Here is a 19742-nt window from a genome sequence, read left to right as displayed (position 1 = left end):
TTCGCCAACTGCTCCAGGTCTCTCAGATTGGAAGGGTTCCTTTTCGCGACTGCAACAAAGCAACAAAGCAACCCTCATTTTTTCTTTAAAGGCCTCATTTCTTTTTCTGAAAATAGTAGAATGATGGGCTTTACCAAAAAGCTCTAATTTTCTTTTGTCTGTCCACAGCACGTTCTCCCAAAAGGATTTTGACATCCTCAGGTAAGTTTTGGCAAACTCTTTGATCAAATTTTCTATTTCCATGTCCAGGGAGATTATCTACAGTGCCATGGGCTGTAAACATCTTGACAATGTTGCGCACAGTGGAAACAGGAACAATCAGATCTCTGGAGATAGACTTGTATACTTGAGATTGCCCATGTTTTTCCACAATTGTTCTTAAATCCTCAGACAATTCCTTTTCTTTCTCTTCTCCATGCTCCACGTGGCACACAAAGACACACAACAAAAAAGTTGAGTACATTTTTCACCATTTTAACTGGTTTCTGGTGTGATTTCTATATTGTAAGCACCTGTTAATTGATACAGGCGAGTTTAATTACAAATTACAGGAGCATCACCAACTTGGAATGCAATTATTTCTTACAATTTTGAGAAGGTGCCAATAATTTTGTCAAGTACATTTTTGGAGTTTTTTGTGTCATACCAATACAAAACAAAAGAAATAAACAAGAGAATGCTTAAACATTTGTAATTGCAACAATTTTCTGGGTGAAGTGGTGTATTATCTGGCAGAAATGCAGGGGTGCCAATATTTTTGGCAAGGACTCTAATATAAATATATATAATCTTTAGTTTAGTATCTTTTGTTAAGTCTGGCACATGTGCGAGTTTTTTTTTTTCTTGTTTTAAACATACACCCATAGCTATTTATAACTTCACTCACCTTGGATCCATGAGATGATTTGCTTTTCTTTACATCTAAGAAAGAAAGGGAATTACTGGGAAGGCTGGGAAGATGAAGACTGGTGCCTGAAGATGAACCCTCTGACATAACCATTATCTATTGGCAGAAATAAAAGAAAGGCCAACATTAAATATAGACTACTCATACACATGCAAAAAAGATCAGTATGACTTACATCATTCAGAATACATTAACTCTATGTTTTTACGAATGCCCAAAATTGTAAAAATATCATCGTTACTATGTGCAGTTTTGCATCAAGACATTGATCATTTTAAAACAGACATACACTCAAGAGAACTATTTCAATTAAAAAAAATGATGCATTGTGGGAAAGAGTGGGGAAAATTTACAGATGAATATGGGAAAAAAGCACAAATTCTGTGGACATAAGGGCCACTGTTCCCTTAATGTAGACTATGTATAAATGCAATGCACATGATAAACAGTTTGTTCCCTTTTCTGTGGAAAAGCCTACAGCCCCAATCCCCATCACCCCCTGTGACAGTGGGCAGGGGATCTTCTCCCTGCACCTGCTGTTAGATTTTGAAAACAGTCGCATCATTCTTCACAGGAATCTGTGAATGAGAAAACTACAAGTCCCGACCTCCACCGCAGCAGACGGACTTGTAGTTTTTTGACTGAACCACAAGTGTTCTCATTAGCAATACTCTGCAGGCTCCTGTTTAAAAAAAGAAACGCACATTTTTTTAACCTGCAAAAAAGTGCATTTTATATTTAGCAAAAGGTGAACTTAGCCTTTAACAGATTTTTTTTTCTCCAAAATGTTGTAAAATCGAATTGATAAATGCTTTTGATGCTTGTGTTTTATTGTTCCCATGCGAACCACCTACCTTGCCCTGTAGTTTTCTGACCACCAGAAAATAATCTCAAAAACCACAATATATTAAATGCAGCTATAAGGCCATGTACGTTTACTTATAGTTCTCTACTTTCATACCACACTACAGTGATGGGCTTTGACACCTCTGCCTATGCACTCCAAAATTGCCGGAGCTCCAGGACACATTGTGGATCCATAATCACCAACATGTAAAAGACTCATTGTGTTAACATTCCTCCATCACTGCCAACTATCAGGCTGATGTGACTTCTATACAAAGTACCCTAGTTGCATGCATGCAGATGTTTATGACTAGCTTTTAAGGTCTATTGTCATTAACACGTTTTCATCCCTTTATTTAAGGATAAGGGTACTGTAGGGTTAAATAAGCAGAAAAAAAAATGCCAAATGGTTTCCACATTTTCTTCGTGTTTTGGAATGTATCAGCGCAAACTTTGTGCAATGATTGACAGGAACAGGGAAACGGACACCTCCCCCCTCAAACAAAAAAAAAGCTTTCAAATGCTAACACTTTCACTGCTTGTAGGCTTTGAAGCAACTTAAATTACACTAGCCACCTGTCGTACACCAATTTCTGGTAATCTGTTATGAAAACACATATTTCTGATTTGTTAAGATAAAATAACTTCCAAAACTAGGGCATGTTGTTCCGCGTTTGCAAGCACTGGATACAAATGCAGGGACATAGTTTGGTACAAGAACCAGTAGATCTGCCTTACAAATATAGCAGGAAATAAAGCAGGATGTAAAGCTTATGACATTTTTATTACTTGATGTTACTTGGGATGAAAGTTTTTAAACAGCCAGCTGACTTCTGTAGGTACCAATATTTAAAGGGAATGTGACATCCCCACCTCTCATCGCATCTTTGTGCTCTTCCATGTAATCGGCCAGGTATGCAATCCAGCACTCCCACTGGGTTACCATAGACTCTGGGAGGCCGGAAGCGACGTCATGACATCACTTCTGGTATTGACAGATCTAAACACTGCCATTTTTTTTCTAGAAAGCATGAGATCAATGTTTTTTTTTTTTTTATCTCATGCTGTCCAGGGTAGATTATCTTAACTAATTGACCTCAAATGTCTCCATAAAGAGGATCTGTCATGCCTTATTTCTATCACAAGGGATGTTTACATTTTCTTGTGATAGGAATAAAAATGATCAAAAATGAAAAATTAAAGGGGCAGTGTAAAAAAAAATACTAAAAAAAATGAATAACAAAAAAAGTAAAGTGTCCCCGCCCACTCGTGTAGAAGCAAAAGTATAGCTAAATTGTGCCCACATATGTAAACAGTGTTCCCACTACACATGTAAGGTATCACCGTGACTATTATAGTGAGAGCAATAATTCTAGCACTAGGCCTCCTCTGTAACTCTAACCTGTTAAAAAAATAATTTAATTGTCGCCTATGGATATTTTTATGAACCGTAGTTTGGCAGCATTCCACGAGCATTCGTAATTTTAAAGTATGACATACTTAACATCATCTTTTATATTCTACCATAAAAAATTGCAACACCCACCATTTTATTCTCCATGGTCTCTGCTTAAAAAAAAAAAAAAACATTCTCCCTTGCAGTGGGACTAAATGCTTGCTTATGTCTAGCAGAAAAAGTGGTTATACTTACCTGATCCCCATTACCCCAAAAGTCAGCATTCTCCTCTACTCCCCTATGCTCTGAAGGTGGACCATCCCTTGGCATCTTAACATCCAAAGCAGGGTTATAGACACTGCACTATACTTGATGTCAAGGACCTGCAACCAGATTTGACAGATTTCCTTTTATGGTGACATCGGTAGTACATTAGGCACCCAGTGTCTCACTAGCTCTTTGCTCCAGCAGGAGTATGCTCGATCAGCCTGTGCATTTGGAAATTCAACAGCTTTGAAACAAAAAAGTGTTCATAGGTGAGCACTTCTGGTTTACAATGCTGCAGAGGAGATCAGGGAAAGGATGGTCCCAGATCTCCTGCCGCTCTCCATCCTGACACACTTGCTGTGGTCCCGGGCTCCAAACTGAAACCAGAACTTTATTTTCAGTTAGGTAGGCCTCAGGCTGAAATACGTGGCGGGTTGGATCCTGTATCAAGTAGTATTCACATTCAGGGACATATGGATTTAAGCCTGTATGCCCCAATGCAGGATTTCTGCATTATTGTCATACATCCCTGAGCAGTGCACATGCAGTCCTAAATGCCTGTAAGAGCAGTACAGCATCCAGCCACTTGTAAACATCCAGGGCACCTGCAGATACAATGAATAAAATGTCAGGTTTCTGTGATGTAAAAAAAAAATTGACAAAGATAAATAATTTCAGAACTTTTTCCACCTTTAATGTGACCTATAAAACTGTACAACTCAATTGAAAAACAAACACATAAAAAAATAAAATCATGTGGTTGCATATGTGTGTACCCCCTTCTTTTAACTGGAGATGTAGCCGTGTTCAGAATTAAGCAATCACATTTAAACTCATGTTAAATAGGAGTCAGTACACACCTACCATCATTTAAAGTGCCTCTGATTAATCCCAAATAAAGTTAAGCTAGTAGGTCTTTCCTGACATTTTCTTAGTCGCATCCCTAATAGCAAAAACCATGGTCTGCAGAGAGCTTCCAAATCATCAGAGGGATCTCAGTGTTAAAAGGTTTTAGGTCAGGAGAAGGGTACAAAATAATTTCCAAGGCATTAGATACCATGGAACACCTTGAAGACAGTCATTAAGTGGAGAAAATATGGCACAACAATGATATTACCAAAAACTGGACGTCCCTCCAGAATGTATGAAAAGACGAGAAGAAAACTGGTCAGGTAGGCTGCCAAGTGGCCTATAGCAACATTAAAGGACCTGCAGAAATATCTGGTAAGTAAGGTACATGTGACAACAATCTCCCATATTATTCATATGTCTGAGCTATGGGGTAGAGTGGCAAGACAGAAGTCTTTTCTTACAAAGAAAAACATCCAAGCCCGGCTAAATTTTGCAAAAACACATATGAAGTCTCCCAAAAGCATGTGGGAAAATGTGTTATGGTCTGGTGAAACCAAGGCTGAAGTTTTTGGCCATATTTTCAAAAGATATGTTTGGTGCAAAAACAACACTGTTCATCACCATAAGAACACCATACCCACAGTGAAGCATGGTGGTGGCAGTATCATGCTTTGGGGCTGTTTTTATTCAGATGGAACAGGGCCTTAGTCAAGGTAGAGGGAATTATGAACAGTTCCAAATACCAGTCAATATGGGCACCAAACCTTCAGGCTTCTGCTATAAAGCTTAACATGAAGAGGAACTCCATCTTTCAGCATGACAACGACCCAAAGCATACATCCAAATCAACAAAGGAATGGCTTCACCAGAAGGAGATTAAAGTTTTGGAATTTCCCAGCCAGAGCCCAGACCTGAATACGAATGAAAATCTGTAGGGTGATCTGAAGAGGGCTGTGCACAGGAAGATTTGGAGTGTTTTTGCAAAGAGTGAGTGAGTGAGTGAAAAACTTATATAGTGCAACACATGCGAACTAAATCGCCTCTGGGCGCTGTATCCATTCTGTGAGTGAAACCCCTTGACCTCAGAAGAGATTGGTTTTAATCTTTCTCCTGAAGGCCAAGTGGTCCAACTCCAATCGAGTGGTGGTAGGCAGGGCATTCCACAGTCGTGGTCCCTGGACTGCAAACCTTCTATCTCCCTTGGACTTGTATCTGGCAAAGAAGTGTGGGCAAATATTGCCAAGTCAAGATGTGCCATGCTGATGGACTCATACCCAAAAAGACTAATAAAATCAAAAGGTGCTTCAACAAAAGTATTAGTTTAAGGGTGTGCACAGTATTATTTTTACTTTCTTCCACCTAAAATATTTTAGTTTGTTGTTCAACTGAGTTGTACAGTTTATAGGTCACATTAACCACTTAAGGACCGTGCCTCTTTTTCAGACTTGGTGTTTACAAGTTAAAAACATTTTTTTTGCAAGAGAATTACTTAGAACCCCCAAACATTATACATTTTTTTTCTAAGACCCTAGAGAATAAACTGGCGGTCATTGCAATACTTTATGTCACACCATATTTGCGCAGCGGTCTTACATGCGCACTTTTTTGGGAAAAAATACACTTTTTTGAAATAAGACAACAGTAAAGTTAGCCCAATTTTTTTTTATATTGTGAAAGATAATGTTAAGTCGAGTAAATTGATACCCAACATGTCATGCTTCAAAATTGCGCCCGCTCGTGGAATGGCAACAAATTTTACCCTTAAAAATCTCCATAGGCGACATTTAAAAAAATTATAGGATGCATTAAGGTGAAAAAACAGGAGGGTTTACAACCCTTTTAAGTACTGCCGAACCTACATGTGTAAGGAAAGTAGCAATAAGCCTAAAGAGCAGTACTCATTGCCTGACTGCTATGAATCTAATTGACATTTGGAATAGATTTCTCCCCACACGTGCATTTTTTTTACGGCAACTGTAGAAGTCACGAGTATCATCTCTAATATGTATCCATGTCTGTAATAATCATACATTTGTAGGGATACAATGCCCTCTACGGTGAGCTGGTAGTATCACACTGTAATGTATAATTATGTATGTCCTTACTCCTGTCTGGCCCTTTGATAACATCTGTTTGTACATTGAATGTGTGTACTGGTAATATATTTTCTTATAAAAAAGCATTTATTATTTACACGCTTGTGTGCATCTATATATTTATGGTTAATGTTGTATATGAGGGCTGTAGTAGTTTCTCTGCTCTCAATGACTTTGGTAAGATTACTGGTTAACTTCCCAGAAAGGGACTCCCCTTTGTTCACAGAGGCTCTGTCCTGGGTGGATGCACTGCCAATAATATTAGCAATCCCATTCTCCCACTTTGCAAAGGTTCTGGTTCTTACCAGTACCTACAGGTTTACCGCAATATTCTGTTTTTTGAGGGCCATTTCCCACCCTCTCCCCTAAACAAAAAAAGGAGGGGGCTACATATTTATACACTTCCTTCAAAACACACAACTTTTGTGCTTGTTCTAAATCTACACCTGATCATTATACAGTCCTAGCCCTGGAAGAGACAGATGATCATGGATATATGACTTTTGACCATATATCCATAATCACCTGTCTCTTCCATAAAAGCATGTAATAATCAGGTGGAGAATTAGAACAAGCACACAAGTATGCCTTTTTATCACTATACTGACTCATGTTTAATTAAAATAAGACTCATTCTCCAACTGTCAGCCAGTTATCACCTGGCAGAAACTATAAAGCCATTGCTACAGAATAATGGATCAAGTTCCTGCAGAGTGTCATCTAAAACAAATTGCACATTAATCTTGGTTTATGTGGTTCTTTTTCTCCAAAACGTATGCTTTGGAGGGAAGGAAGAAAATGATACACTGACAGGTTGAGTATATCCTGTCTATATAAAGCAGTAGTCACTTTGAAATATACATCCATAAGCAAATGAACTCTGATTTGTCACTAGTAATAGAATTCATAGTGTGGTACCACCACAGACAGACAGCAATAAATGCTACAACAGATGATATAGTGTTTAATGAGGACAGATCTGAACTTCATATACTGCTTTCTACTTTACTTCATAGTCCCAGATGATTTGTACCAGTCCGATGTCTTGATGAGTCCCCAAGTCCCTTAATATGGCTCAATTATTCTTTCCTTTCATTTTAATGTGAAGTTTCATCAGCGCACACAACAAGGTGACCCATTATGTAAAGCACATAGCAGCTCATTTCCTTTAGAGAGAAACATTAACCAAGAGACTAATGGAAAATGCAGCAGCTCCCGTGTACTTTGTATTGGACACTTTCTGAAAAAGCATGGTGTTTGCTCACCTGTTCTTTTACAAATAGCAAATATTCAGCTTATCACTGCATGCTGCACTAAGAGCCCATTTTATTGCATGTCAACAAGGCCTTCAGAGACATTTCGATAAGAACAACTCCTTACTGCTCCTGGCATTATCGGATTTATAACATCAATATAATCTAGGTGAATTAAAAGACATTCCCAGCTGCCAGGAACCAGTGTTAATTTTGTCGATTAAAACATAGACTAACCTAATACCATTTAGTCGACTCAAATACGACTAAAACTAAAAAGAAATAAGGACATTTCAAAGCAAAATGGAAGGATGAGGTAATTGAAGGACGACTGCGCTAAGGTAAAGGAAGCTATTTAGGAAAAAACTTTTTTTTTTACCTTTACAACCTCTTTAAGACTAAAACTGAATTGAAATGTGATGTCAAAATTAACACTGGTCTGCATTGCATGTTCATACCTCAATACCATAAACAAGAACATATTAGATTTTTCACTCCAGCAGTATATAATGAGTTTGGAAATTGTAGAGAAATGCTTAAATAATGCATTACAATTTAACTACACCCATCATATTTTAGTTGACTAAAATTAGCTCTAGTTGACTAAACTTACTTATTTTATGTACTGGAGATTTTAGTCTACTAAAATGTAGATAATTTTAGTTGACTAAAATGTCGTGGAGATTTAGTCGACTAAATATGACTAAAACTAAAACAATTGCAGAAGACTAAAATGGGACTAAAACCAAAATTACATTTTAGTCCTAAAACTAATGCCGCGTACACACGATCATTTTACGGCATGTAAAAAAATACTTTTTAAAAAATGTAATTTAAAAATGATCGTGTGTGGGCTTCACATCATTTTTCGGGTTCTGAAAAACGACAATTTTTTTTGAACATGCTGCATTTTTTAACAACGTTTTAAACGATGCCGTTTTTCGGGTTGTAAAAAAATGATCGTGTGTGGGCTAAAACAACGTTAAAAACCAGCGCATGCTCAGAAGCAAGTTATGAGACGGGAGCGCTCGTTCTGGTAAAACTACAGTTCGTAATGTAGTAAGCACATTCATCACGCTGTAACAGACAGAAAAGCGCAAATCGTCTTTTACTAACAGAAAATCAGCTAAAGCAGCCCCATGGGTGGCGTCATCCGCATGGAACTTCCCCTTTATAGTGCCGTTGTACGTGTTGTATGTCACCGCGCTTTGCTAGAGCATTTTTTTTATACGATCGTGTGTGGGCAACGCCGTTTTAATGACGAAGTTGGAAAAAACAATGTTTTTTCTACATGCCGAAAAACGTCGTTTTTTTTCATGCCGAAAAATAATCGTGTGCATGAGACTAAAACTAAAATCGAAATTTGCTGCCAAAATTAATACTTTTTAATACATTTTGTACTTGGTTTTAGTTTATAAAAAGTCGTAATAAATTGTAATGCACATGTCCATTAAAAATCTATAGCAGAACTCAAAACATTTGTATGACAAGTAAAGGACTCTTTTAAGGGTTTTTATACAAAACTGTTCAAGTCCATAATGGCACAATCAAATGTTCAAATGATGAAAGTTTGAATGAAATGTATGTATGGCCAGCTTCCCACAAAGGTGTTTCAAAGTTCTTAATAATTAAAGCGTGTTATTCCACATTTCAGCCCTGACACGCTGTGATAAGAAATCCTTAACTGCATGAGCATTCTTCCATTTTATCCTTTGATTAATTATATAACAAAAGTTAAATAATTTATTGAATTTTTTTGTCAAGTCAATCAATTTTTATTAATTGAATTTAAGCGTAGCGCAGTAGAGCCTTCTTTCAATAAACAATACCACATATATAATTTTTTTAACATGTTGCAAAAATAGGATGATAATTCCCTATTTTAGGATAGTGGACGAAGCCGTGCAGTTTTTGCAGAAATCGCCATCTGCACATACAGAACCACTGTTTTATTTTTTTCCCAGATAAAAGTCGCTAATATTAGTCTAAAGCTCACAAAAAATACATGCCACAGCAAAAAATAGAACAGAAGCTGACGCGTTTCACACTGTAGCCCAGTGCTTAATCATAGCTATGAATAAGCACTGGGTTACAGTGTGAAATGCGTCAGCTTCTGTTCTATTTTTTGTTGTGGCATGTATTTTTTGTGACCAGTTTTAATAAAAGGAACGTTTTTTGGAGTGCGGCTGTCCAAGTCTTCCTCTTAATTCTGCAATATCATTGTATTGCCGGCACCCATGGTTTGGATCCCGTGAGAAGGCTCTTTGGTCACATCTGAGCGGTTACTTTTCTTTCTATATTAGTCTACAGCTGTTGTAAACACCAGCAGTTCTAAATGTGCAGTTGGCCATTAGGGAAAATGGAATTATTCGCATGGTTCCAGAAATGAGAATAATCTTTCTATTATGTGACAGACCTGTGCATACCTGCTGTTAGAAAAAGCTTCCTCTGTTTTACACACTGCTTTAAGGCAGCCATACGCGGTTCGAATTTCAACAGAATTATCTTTCGAAAATCGTATCAAAGAATTTTCGTACGAATTTCGCACCGTTCGTGGGCTGCAACAAATTTGAGAAATCCGACATGTTGGAAATTTTTTGAAAAACAAATGATTTTCTGATCAATGATGGGAAAATCGTGCGAGAAATGTAATAGAAAAAAAAATGCGCATGTGCAAGAAAAGAATATTCCCGGAGAGAAACGAATATTCCCGGCAACATGAAGGTTTGGTCGGCCAAATTTCAAAAATCAATGGTGGCATCATCGGATCACAAAAAAAAAACAAAAAAAAAAACGTTACAATTTTGAAAATAAAATTTGTTCGAAATTCGACCGTGTATGGTCTGCTTTAGTGGAGGTATTTTTGGTTCCTTTTACCTCTCCTGGGTTATAATGTCTTATAAATTAAATTTGTAATAGAAAACACATAAAACTAAATTATATCCAAACAAATTAGCATTGAGGCCTAGAAAATTATTCAGAAAGAATTGTCCTCCACAACATATTCACAACTTGTATACAATCCTACAACCCTGGTGACGCACAGCAGCCCTGGCTATTGCCAGATAAGATTGATTTCATACCTTCTGCCTGGTCACTTGACACACAGGAGTTAATTTACTTAAAGTGAATATGCTGTTCATTTTGCAAGGAAAGTTTCCCTGAGAGATAATTGAATGTGGTGTAATTTGGCTTTGCAAACAATACCCAAAACATTCTTGCTTGCACATGATTGGATGATGGAAGTCAGCAGAGCTTCGCCTCATCCACTAAGCTCTGGGGCAAATTCCCTTGCAAATTGCACATCCTATTTGCCTTTAGTAAATTAATCCCGCAATGTCCCCTTCCTCTTCTCCTCTTGGCCAGTGATAGGTGGTCCTTGATAATGCAAAGAATATCACTAAAGCAATGATGTCAGCAATATTCTCTGCAGCATTGTACATTGAGTGTAAGGCACTATGATGAGACACCCTCTGCAATCAGAATCATGACACCCTGAGCTCAAGGAACAAGGTACATGGGTTTGAATGATGTATTCTACCCACAAGCGGCCTGGCACTGGACCGCAGAACAGTTAGACCGCAGGAGATGGCACTGGGGAGAAAAGGAGCACTGCTGCAAAAGCGGTTTCTTCTTGCTTTACACAGTCCTGGAAACATATAAGAAAAAAAGGCAGCTAGAAATGTTATTGGAGCACTGGGCATGTCAGACTACTAGAGACCCAGGACACCAAGTTGTGTGTCAGCGGCAGTCTAGCTCTCTGGCTACTGCCAGAACAGGGTATTGTGACCCTTGCCATGGCCATTTTTAAGGCAGGGCAAAAGGGGAAGCTGCCCTGGGCCCTGTCATTGTTGTGGGGCCCAAATCAGCTACCTCACACCTTGCCAACGTACCCATTTTAAATTCCCTTGAAGTTCTAGTCCTGTTTTTAGTGCTGTGTCTCGATATCTCAGCGTGAAGTGCTGCTACTAATGCTGCCCAGCTCTGCCCTATTGTTGTGTATGGATGACTCCAACCTACCTGCAGACCCTGTGTTTACATGTAAATAACCAGCATTCATATGTAAATAACGGAGGCCGGCGACATTCGTATGTATATCATTCCCCTCTGCAGTGAAGAGATGATGTGCTGTAACCTCTAGCAATCAATCAGTGAACAGTATTACTGAACAGTAATCTCTAGTAACCAATCAACAAAAAGAAATCATGTGCTGTAACCTCTAGCAACTAATCAGTAAGACATAATGTGTGCTGTAACCTCTAGCAACCAGTCAGTAAGTGGTAATGATATGCTGTAACCTCTGGCAACCAATCGCAATCACTGCCTGATCTGATACAGTAAAATGATTTTAAGTCTAGCTAATATTTATTGTATGTCTCAGAGCCGGTGGAGAGCAAAATTGCATAGGGGGGGCCCCCAAGAAAAATTTTGCCCAGGGTCCAATCAACATTAAAGATGGCCCTGACCCTTGCTACAGCATAAAAGCAAGGTAAAAAAAAAGTGCATATTTATTACTATATACACATATTGACTGCACTTCAGCAATAAGTACAGAAGCTTCACTTGGAATTTAAAGATACTTCTTTCAATGGATATTCCACAGTCTGAAAATCAACATTATAGAAGCAAGCGTTAAAATGGAATAAACACTTACTAGAATACATCATTAAGCTGCACTATCTTGTTCTGTACAACTACTCAAAAAGGATTTGGCGCCAAAGATGGAAGGAATAAAAAAAATTCAATTAAGGATCGTCCATAGCTGCTCCACAACAGTGGGCACTTAGCGCTTGAACTGGGATATTGTTAGTGGTTCCTGTTACGTACAAGCACATCTTAATTTAGGGTGTTTTGTTACTGTATAAAATACTTAGCATTCATAACTACAAGTCTCACCCCTCCGGCTTTAAGCAGTTTCCTTCTAAACTCCTCAGTGGGGTTGTTAAAGGTGAGTTTTTCACAGCGTAGGTGGTTTACAGGTGGATGACCTTCAAGGTGCAGAAACAAGTCGTAGTCAAATCGCACTTTCCTAGGTTCTTCCTACAAGAAGGAAAGGCAAAAATATAGTCAGGAAGAAAGTATATATATATTTTTTGTCTATTTTGATTTGTGTTACTGATAATTCAGTCATCCATAAAAATAAAGAATATGTATAAATCCTAACCAGAGCTCTGTGTTTCACTTCCAATATTCTGTCCCTCTGCTTAACATTTCAGAGAAGAGGGCTGGAAGAGAGACTTAGGGGCAGATCCACAAAAGAATTACGCCGGCGTATCTATTGATACGCCGGCGAAATTTAAAATTTCCCGCGTCGTATCTTTGTTTTGGATCTACAAAACAAGATACGACGGCATCTGGGATCGATCCGACAGGCGTACGTCTTAGTACGCCGTCGGATCTTAGGTGCATTTTTTCCGCCGGCCGCTAGGTGTCGTTTCCGTCTAATTCTGCGTCGAGTATGCAAATTAGCTAGTTACGGCGATCCACGAACGTACGTCCGGCCGGCGCATTTTTTACGTCGTTTGCGTTCGGCTTTTTCCGGCGTTTAGTTAAAGCCGCTATATGGTGGCGTACTCAATGTTAAGTATGGCCGTCGTTCCCGTGTCGAAATTTAAATTTTTTACGTCGTTTGCGTAAGTTGTTCGCGAACAGGGATTTGCGTAAAATGACGTCACCGTCGTAAGCATTGGCTTGTTCCGGTTTAATTTCGAGCATACGCACTGAGATACCCCCACGGACGGCGCATGCGCCGTTCAAAAAAACGTTGTTTACGTCGGGTCACAACGTATTTACATAAAACATGCCCCCATTATATCCATTTGAATTCCGCCCCTAACGCCGCCAAAGATACACTACGCCGCCGTAACTTACGGCGCGAATTCTTTTAGGATTTGAAAAAAAAAAAAGTTACGGCGGCGTAGTGTATCTTAGATACGCTGCGCCCGGCGTAAAGATGCGGAGGTACGTGAATCTGCCCCTTACTTTGTGAGGAGAAGAAACAAGAAAATATTCTGCGGTACATATATAATTACAGTGCCTTGAAAAAGTATTCATACCCCTTGAAATGTTCCACATTTTGTCATGTTAAAACCAAAAATGTAAATGAAAAAGGAAAGGAAAATGATAAACGGTTTTCAAAATGTTTTACAAATAAATACTGTATTTATCGGCGTATAACACGCACCCTAATTTAAGAGGGAAGTTTTAGGAAAAAAACTTTCCACACCCCCCCTGCGTATAACACGCAGGCACAGTTTACCCTCTATTTTCAGGGTAAAAAAGCGAGTGTTATACGCCAATAAATACTGTATGTGAAAAGTGTGACGTGCATTTATATTCAGCCCCCCTAACTAAAATCTAGTGGAACCAAGTGACTTCAGAAGTCACATAATTATTGATCTGCTGTGTGTAATTTAAAGCGTACCTACAGTCATTTTTTCAACTTTCCATCTATTAACCACTTAAAGACCACAGGTGTTTTTCAGATTTGGTGTTTGCAAGACTAAAACATTTTTTTCTGCTAGAAAATTACTTAAAACCCCCAAACATTATATATTTTTTTTTTCTAACACCCTAGAGAATAAAATGGCGGTCATTGCAATACTTTTTGTCACACCGTATTTGCGCAGCAGTCTTACAAGCGCACTTTTTTTGGAAAAAATTCACTTTTTTGAATTAAAAAATAAGACAACAATAAATTTGGCCCAATTTTTTTATATATTGTGAAAGATAATGTTACGCCGAGTAAAATGATACCCAACATGTCACGCTTTAAAATTGCGCCCGCTCGTGGCATGGCGTCAAACTTTTACCCTTAAAAATCTAGATAGGCGACGTTTAAAAAATTCTATAAGTTGCATTTTTTGAGCTACAGAGTAGCTCTAGGGCTATAATTATTGCTCTCGCTCTAACGATCGCGGCGATACCTCACTTGTATGATTTGAACACCGTTTTCATATGCGGGCGCTACTTGCGTATGCGTTCGCTTCTGCGCGCGAGCTCGTCAGGACGGGGCGCTTTAAAAAAATTTTTTTTTTGTTTTCTCATTTAATTTTATTGATTTTATTATTTTTTACACTAAAATATAAAAAAAAAAAAAAATGATCACTTTTATTCCTATTACAAGGAATGTAAACATCCCTTGTAATAGAAAAAAGCATGACAGGTCCTCTTAAATATGAGATCTGGGGTCAAAAAGACCTCAGATCTCATATTTAGGCTTAAATGCAAAAAAAAAAAAAAAAAAAGGAAAATTTGTCATTTAAAAAAATGACAGAAAAAAAATTGTCTCTTTAAGAGGCTGGGCGGGACTGACGTTTTGACGTCACTTCCGCCCAGCAGAGCTATGAGGACGGGTGGGGGCCATCTTGCCCTCACTCAAGTCCTCACACACAAGGCGGCAGCATCGGATCTCCTCCGCCGCTACCGACGGCTCCGGTAAGCGGCGGAGGGCGCGGAAAAGCGGCGGGAGGGGGGGGGGGCCCCTCTCCCGCCACCGATAACGGCGATCTCGCGGCGAATCCGCCGCGGAGACCGCCGTTATCGTTTACCGGACTGCCCACTGAAAACATGGATATCTCAGTTGTGGCAGCAGCTGCTGCCGTTACTGAGATATCCATGTTTAAAAAGAGGACGTATATATACAGTGGGTGGTCCTTAAGTGGTTAAATCTTTTGCCCTTGTTGTTTTAACTTTGGAAGGTAAAAAATTAAATAAAAAATAGCCAGTAAATACCTTTTACAGCCCACTTCCTATTTCTTGTCTGTAAAAAAGCCTAGGCTTATGACATCATGCACAGCTCTCTCTCTCACTCTTGTGAGTTAGCCAGAAAGGGAGGGGGGATGAGTCATAAAAGGCCCAATGAGGGCTGCAGAGCTGGAGGTGTGCCTCTGTGCATCTGTGTAAATCCAGGAAGTGAACAGGCTGAAGCTTCAGCTGCCCACAGTTAAAATGGATGCAGCCAGACTCAGTGGAGTAAGATTTCTGCAGCATATTTGGCAAGTACAGAATCACAGTATATATAAAATATGCAAAGTGGTTGGAGGGAAACTTTAGAATAACAAATATGTTTTTATTACAAATTATGTGAGCAGACTGCAGTTCCTCTTTAATCTCAGTATAAATACAGCTGTTCTGTGAAGCCTTCGGAGGTTTATTAGAGAGATAGTTTAAAGCAGGTTTGGGTGGTTAAAAAAAAAAAACACTTTGGACACTTTTGACACATTTTTGGGACCATTGGCATTTTTATAGCGATCAGTTCTATAAAAACGCATTGATTACTATAAAAATGCCACTGGCAGGGAAGGGGTTAACACTAGGGGGCGGGGAAGGGGTTAAATATGTTCCCTGGGTGTGTTCTAACTGAAGGGGGGTGGGACTGACTAGGAGAAATGACCGATCGCTGTTCATACATTGTATGAACAGACGATCAGGCATTTCTCCCCCTGACAGGACCGTGAGTGTGTGACACACACAGCTCTCGGTTCTCGCACTGTAACGAGCGATCGCGGGTGCCCAGCGGTGATCGCGGCTGCCGGGCATGCGCGTCGGGACCAGGGGCGAGCAGGGGGTGCGCACGCTCCCCTATTGGCTGAATCGCGAGATGACGTAATATTACGTGATCTCGCGCAGCCGAGCCGACCTGCCGCCGTAAAACTGTGGCGGCTGATCGGCAAGCGGTTAAAAAAAATGACCTTTTCTTTTCAATCTGCAGCTCTGTAATTTTCTGAGAATGCATTGCAATATGGCTACCTGGGGTAATTCTGTACACAGAGTGCTCACCAATTTTCCCAGAAATCTATACTAAGATACAAGTCCGATTTCAGGCATCCCCTGCAACAAAAATGTCACTTTTGGAGAGATACTTTCAATAGAAACCCGTCTAAAAGGGATGTAGGCCCAGCAGATTTCCTCATTAGTGCCCTGCTGCTGCCATACCTGACAGTTAATTATGAAAGCACTCCCATTAGTTCCACTCAGTGCAGAGGCAGAGACAAACACACACAAGGATTTCTTCAGAATAACAAAAGGTAGGGATCTGCAACAAAGGTTTGTTACACTCCTTGCAATGTACATAGATCACCCAGAGGGGGATGTTTTTTTTACTATCAATACTACAGCATTTCAATATAAAAAAGTCACATCCACTATCTACTCTCATCAAAAGCAAACTATATTATTTATGGTGATATTCTATCATGAACAAGTACATGGTTAAAGTGGAACTACAGTGCACCACAAACCAGAAAACGCTTTATTCAATTTTAAAAATTCAAAGCAAACTTCCCAATCTATCCAAGTCTCAATGCTTTATTTTGCTGAAAAATCACTTGTGAAATACACTCCTTAGCATTTCTGGCCCTGACCATCTTTAGTAAGGACAGATGCTTCATGTATCATTTACATCCTGGAATCCTTCTGCCTTTAGCTCAGGCATGCAAGCAGGAGGATGTGCTTAGCTCAGAAAAACCCTTCTTCCCTGTTAAAGACCCCTGGGATGCATGACATTTGCCTAGACCTGGAAACCAAAAAGTAACTGATGAAATGTAAAAAAATAATAATAATTAGAACAAGTAAATTGAACCCCTTCCCGCCGTGCGTACGCATATATGCGGCCTAGGCTTTCAGGGGCTATACCGGATAATGCCCGCAGCTGCAGGCATCATCCCAGTACTGTTGTTTAGAGCGGGCGATTGGCTATCCAGGCATAACAACCGATGCGGCTAAACGCTGCTCGGTTGTTATGCCAGAGAAGCGGGAGGGGACATCCCCCCCCTCGCGCCACCGCTCTGACCGGGCTAATTCCCATCATGCCTAATCATGTCTGTGAATATCAGAGGTTTACAATGCCTCATGGGATGTATAGTTCCGCAACAGCTGGAGGGCCGTAGTTTGAGGATCCCTGCTGTAGATTCTCTGCTAAAAAAATATTATATATATATATATATATACACACAGTTCAGACCAAAAGTTTGGACACGCCTTCTCATTCAAAGAGTTTTCTTTATTTTCATGACTATGAAAATTGTAGATTCACACTGAAGGCATCAAAACTATGAATTAACACATGTGGAATTATACATAACAAAAAAGTGTGAAACAACTGAAAATATATTTCATATTCTAGGTTCTTCAAAGTAGCCACCTTTTGCAGCAGACACATCTCTAGAACTGTTAAGAGGAGACTGTGTGAATCAGGCCTTCATGGTAGAATATCTGCTAGGAAACCACTGCTAAAGAAAGGCAACAAGCAGAAGAGACTTGTTTGGGCTAAAGAACACAAGGAATGGACATTAGACCAGTGGAAATCTGTGCTTTGGTCTGATGAGTCCAAACTTGATATCTTTGGTTCCAACCCCCGTCTCTTTGTGCGACGCAGAAAAGGTGAACGGATGGACTCTACATGCCTGGTTCCCACCGTGAAGCATGGAGGAGAAGGTGTGATGGTGTGGGGGGTGCTTTGCTGGTGACACTGTTGGGGATTTATTCAAAATTGAAGGCATACTGAACCAGCATGGCTACCACAGCATCTTGCAGCGGCATGCTATTCCATCCGGTTTGCGTTTAGTTGGACCATCATTTATTTTTCAACAGGACAATGACCCCAAACACACCTCCAGGCTGTGTAAGGGCTATTTGACCAAGAAGGAGAGTGATGGGGTGCTGCGCCAGGTGACTACCTCTTGAAGCTCATCAAGAGAATGCCAAGAGTGTGCCAAGCAGTAATCAAAGCAAAAGGTGGCTACTTTGAAGAACCTAGAATATGAAATATGTTTTCAGTTGTTTCACACGTTTTTGTTATGTATAATTCCACATGTGTTACTTCATAGTTTTGATGCCTTCAGTGTGAATCTACAATTTTCATAGTCATGAAAATAAAGAAAACTCTTTGAATGAGAAGGCGTGTCCAAACTTTTGGTCTGTTATATATATATATATATATATATATATATAATGTTTGGGGGTTCTAAGTAATTTTCTAGCAAAAAATACGTATTTTAACTTGTAAACACCAAATGTCAGAAATAGGCTTAATCATGAAAGGGATAATACACTTCCCTATCCATTTACTAATGCTAGCAGAATAAGGATTAAAAATAGTCAATGCTGATTAAGAGCGTAAAGTTCCACTTTAATATACAGTAAAAGTATGAATTGCACTTTCAAATTAGAGAAGATAGAGAGCTATCTTTAACCGCTTCAATACAGCGCTGATCACATGGGTAAAGAGTGCAGGGAGACTGGGGCGACATCATATGACATCGTCCCAAAACAACAGAGCACCCCACCCGCCATTATTTGTCTATACAGCGGACAGGAAGTAGTTAAATCAGTTGTAAAGTTATTTGTTTTTTCCTAAAATAAAAAAATGGTATACTCCGTGCAATGATTTTAGCTTCTGTGGTCCCCCGTCAGCGCTCTAGGCTCCTCCTCTTCTGTGTGTGAAAGCATAGTAAGCCTCTCCCTATGGTGGCACATGTGCGGGCTTGATTCCGAGCCAGGCTGTGTGCATCCATTGACATACACAGCACAGCTCGGGCCCACCCCCCTGATCACTGGATTTGACTGACAGCAGCAGGAGTCAATGGCTCCTGCTGCTCTTAGCCAAATCTGTAAGAGAGCAGAGAGGAGAGAAGACTGCAGACAAGCACAATGATGGATCGATACAGGACCCGGGTAAGTATTTAGTGGGGGAGGGGAAAAAACAGGCACTAAAAACCTATGTTATACTTACCGGTAACGGTATTTCTACGAACTTTCCAGGACGGCACACCTGAGAGATGAGGGCTCCTCCCTACAGGAAACACAATCAATTGACAGCTTGTTATAAGTCCCCATCATTTCCCTTGATCCCCAGTTTGTAATAAAGTAATCCCCGAACCAGTTCACAAGGAGAATCACTCCACATAGGTACTCACCACCTAGTGTTCAACTAATTTTCCTTCAACCATAGGGAAAGTAGGCCTGCTGTCCTTGAAGGTTCGTAGAAATACCATTACCGGTAAGTCTAACGTAGGTTTTCTCCTATCACCTTCCAGGCGGCACACCTGAGAGGATAATCAAGTAAACACAGGCCTACCTTCAAGGTGGGACCACAACTAGTAGGACATTCTGGCCGAAGGCCA

At 39.7% G+C, this 19742-nt stretch overlaps 1 protein-coding gene across 9 annotated transcripts in view; it reads right to left on the bottom strand.

Moving 5' to 3' along the window:
• The window catches only part of MLLT3 (MLLT3 super elongation complex subunit), a 358426-nt gene that overhangs the window by 111191 nt on the left and 227493 nt on the right, over positions 1-19742 (bottom strand). For 6 of the 9 annotated variants that reach the window (XM_040359609.1, XM_040359582.1, XM_040359585.1 and 3 more), the window contains exons 4-6: positions 19352-19411; positions 12514-12657; positions 887-1003 (exon numbers count right to left, since the gene is read on the bottom strand). In XM_040359609.1, coding sequence (XP_040215543.1) covers positions 887-1003; positions 12514-12657; positions 19352-19411 — 321 coding nt within the window. The remainder of the gene's footprint in view (positions 1-886; positions 1004-12513; positions 12658-19351; positions 19412-19742) is intronic. The other 3 variants (XM_040359604.1, XM_040359614.1, XM_040359626.1) reach the window with 1 other exon arrangement.

Source organism: Rana temporaria, chromosome 1 (assembly GCF_905171775.1).
Source record: "Rana temporaria chromosome 1, aRanTem1.1, whole genome shotgun sequence".
NCBI classification, from domain to species: Eukaryota; Metazoa; Chordata; class Amphibia; order Anura; family Ranidae; genus Rana; species Rana temporaria.
This window is presented reverse-complemented; position numbering and strand designations above follow the sequence as displayed.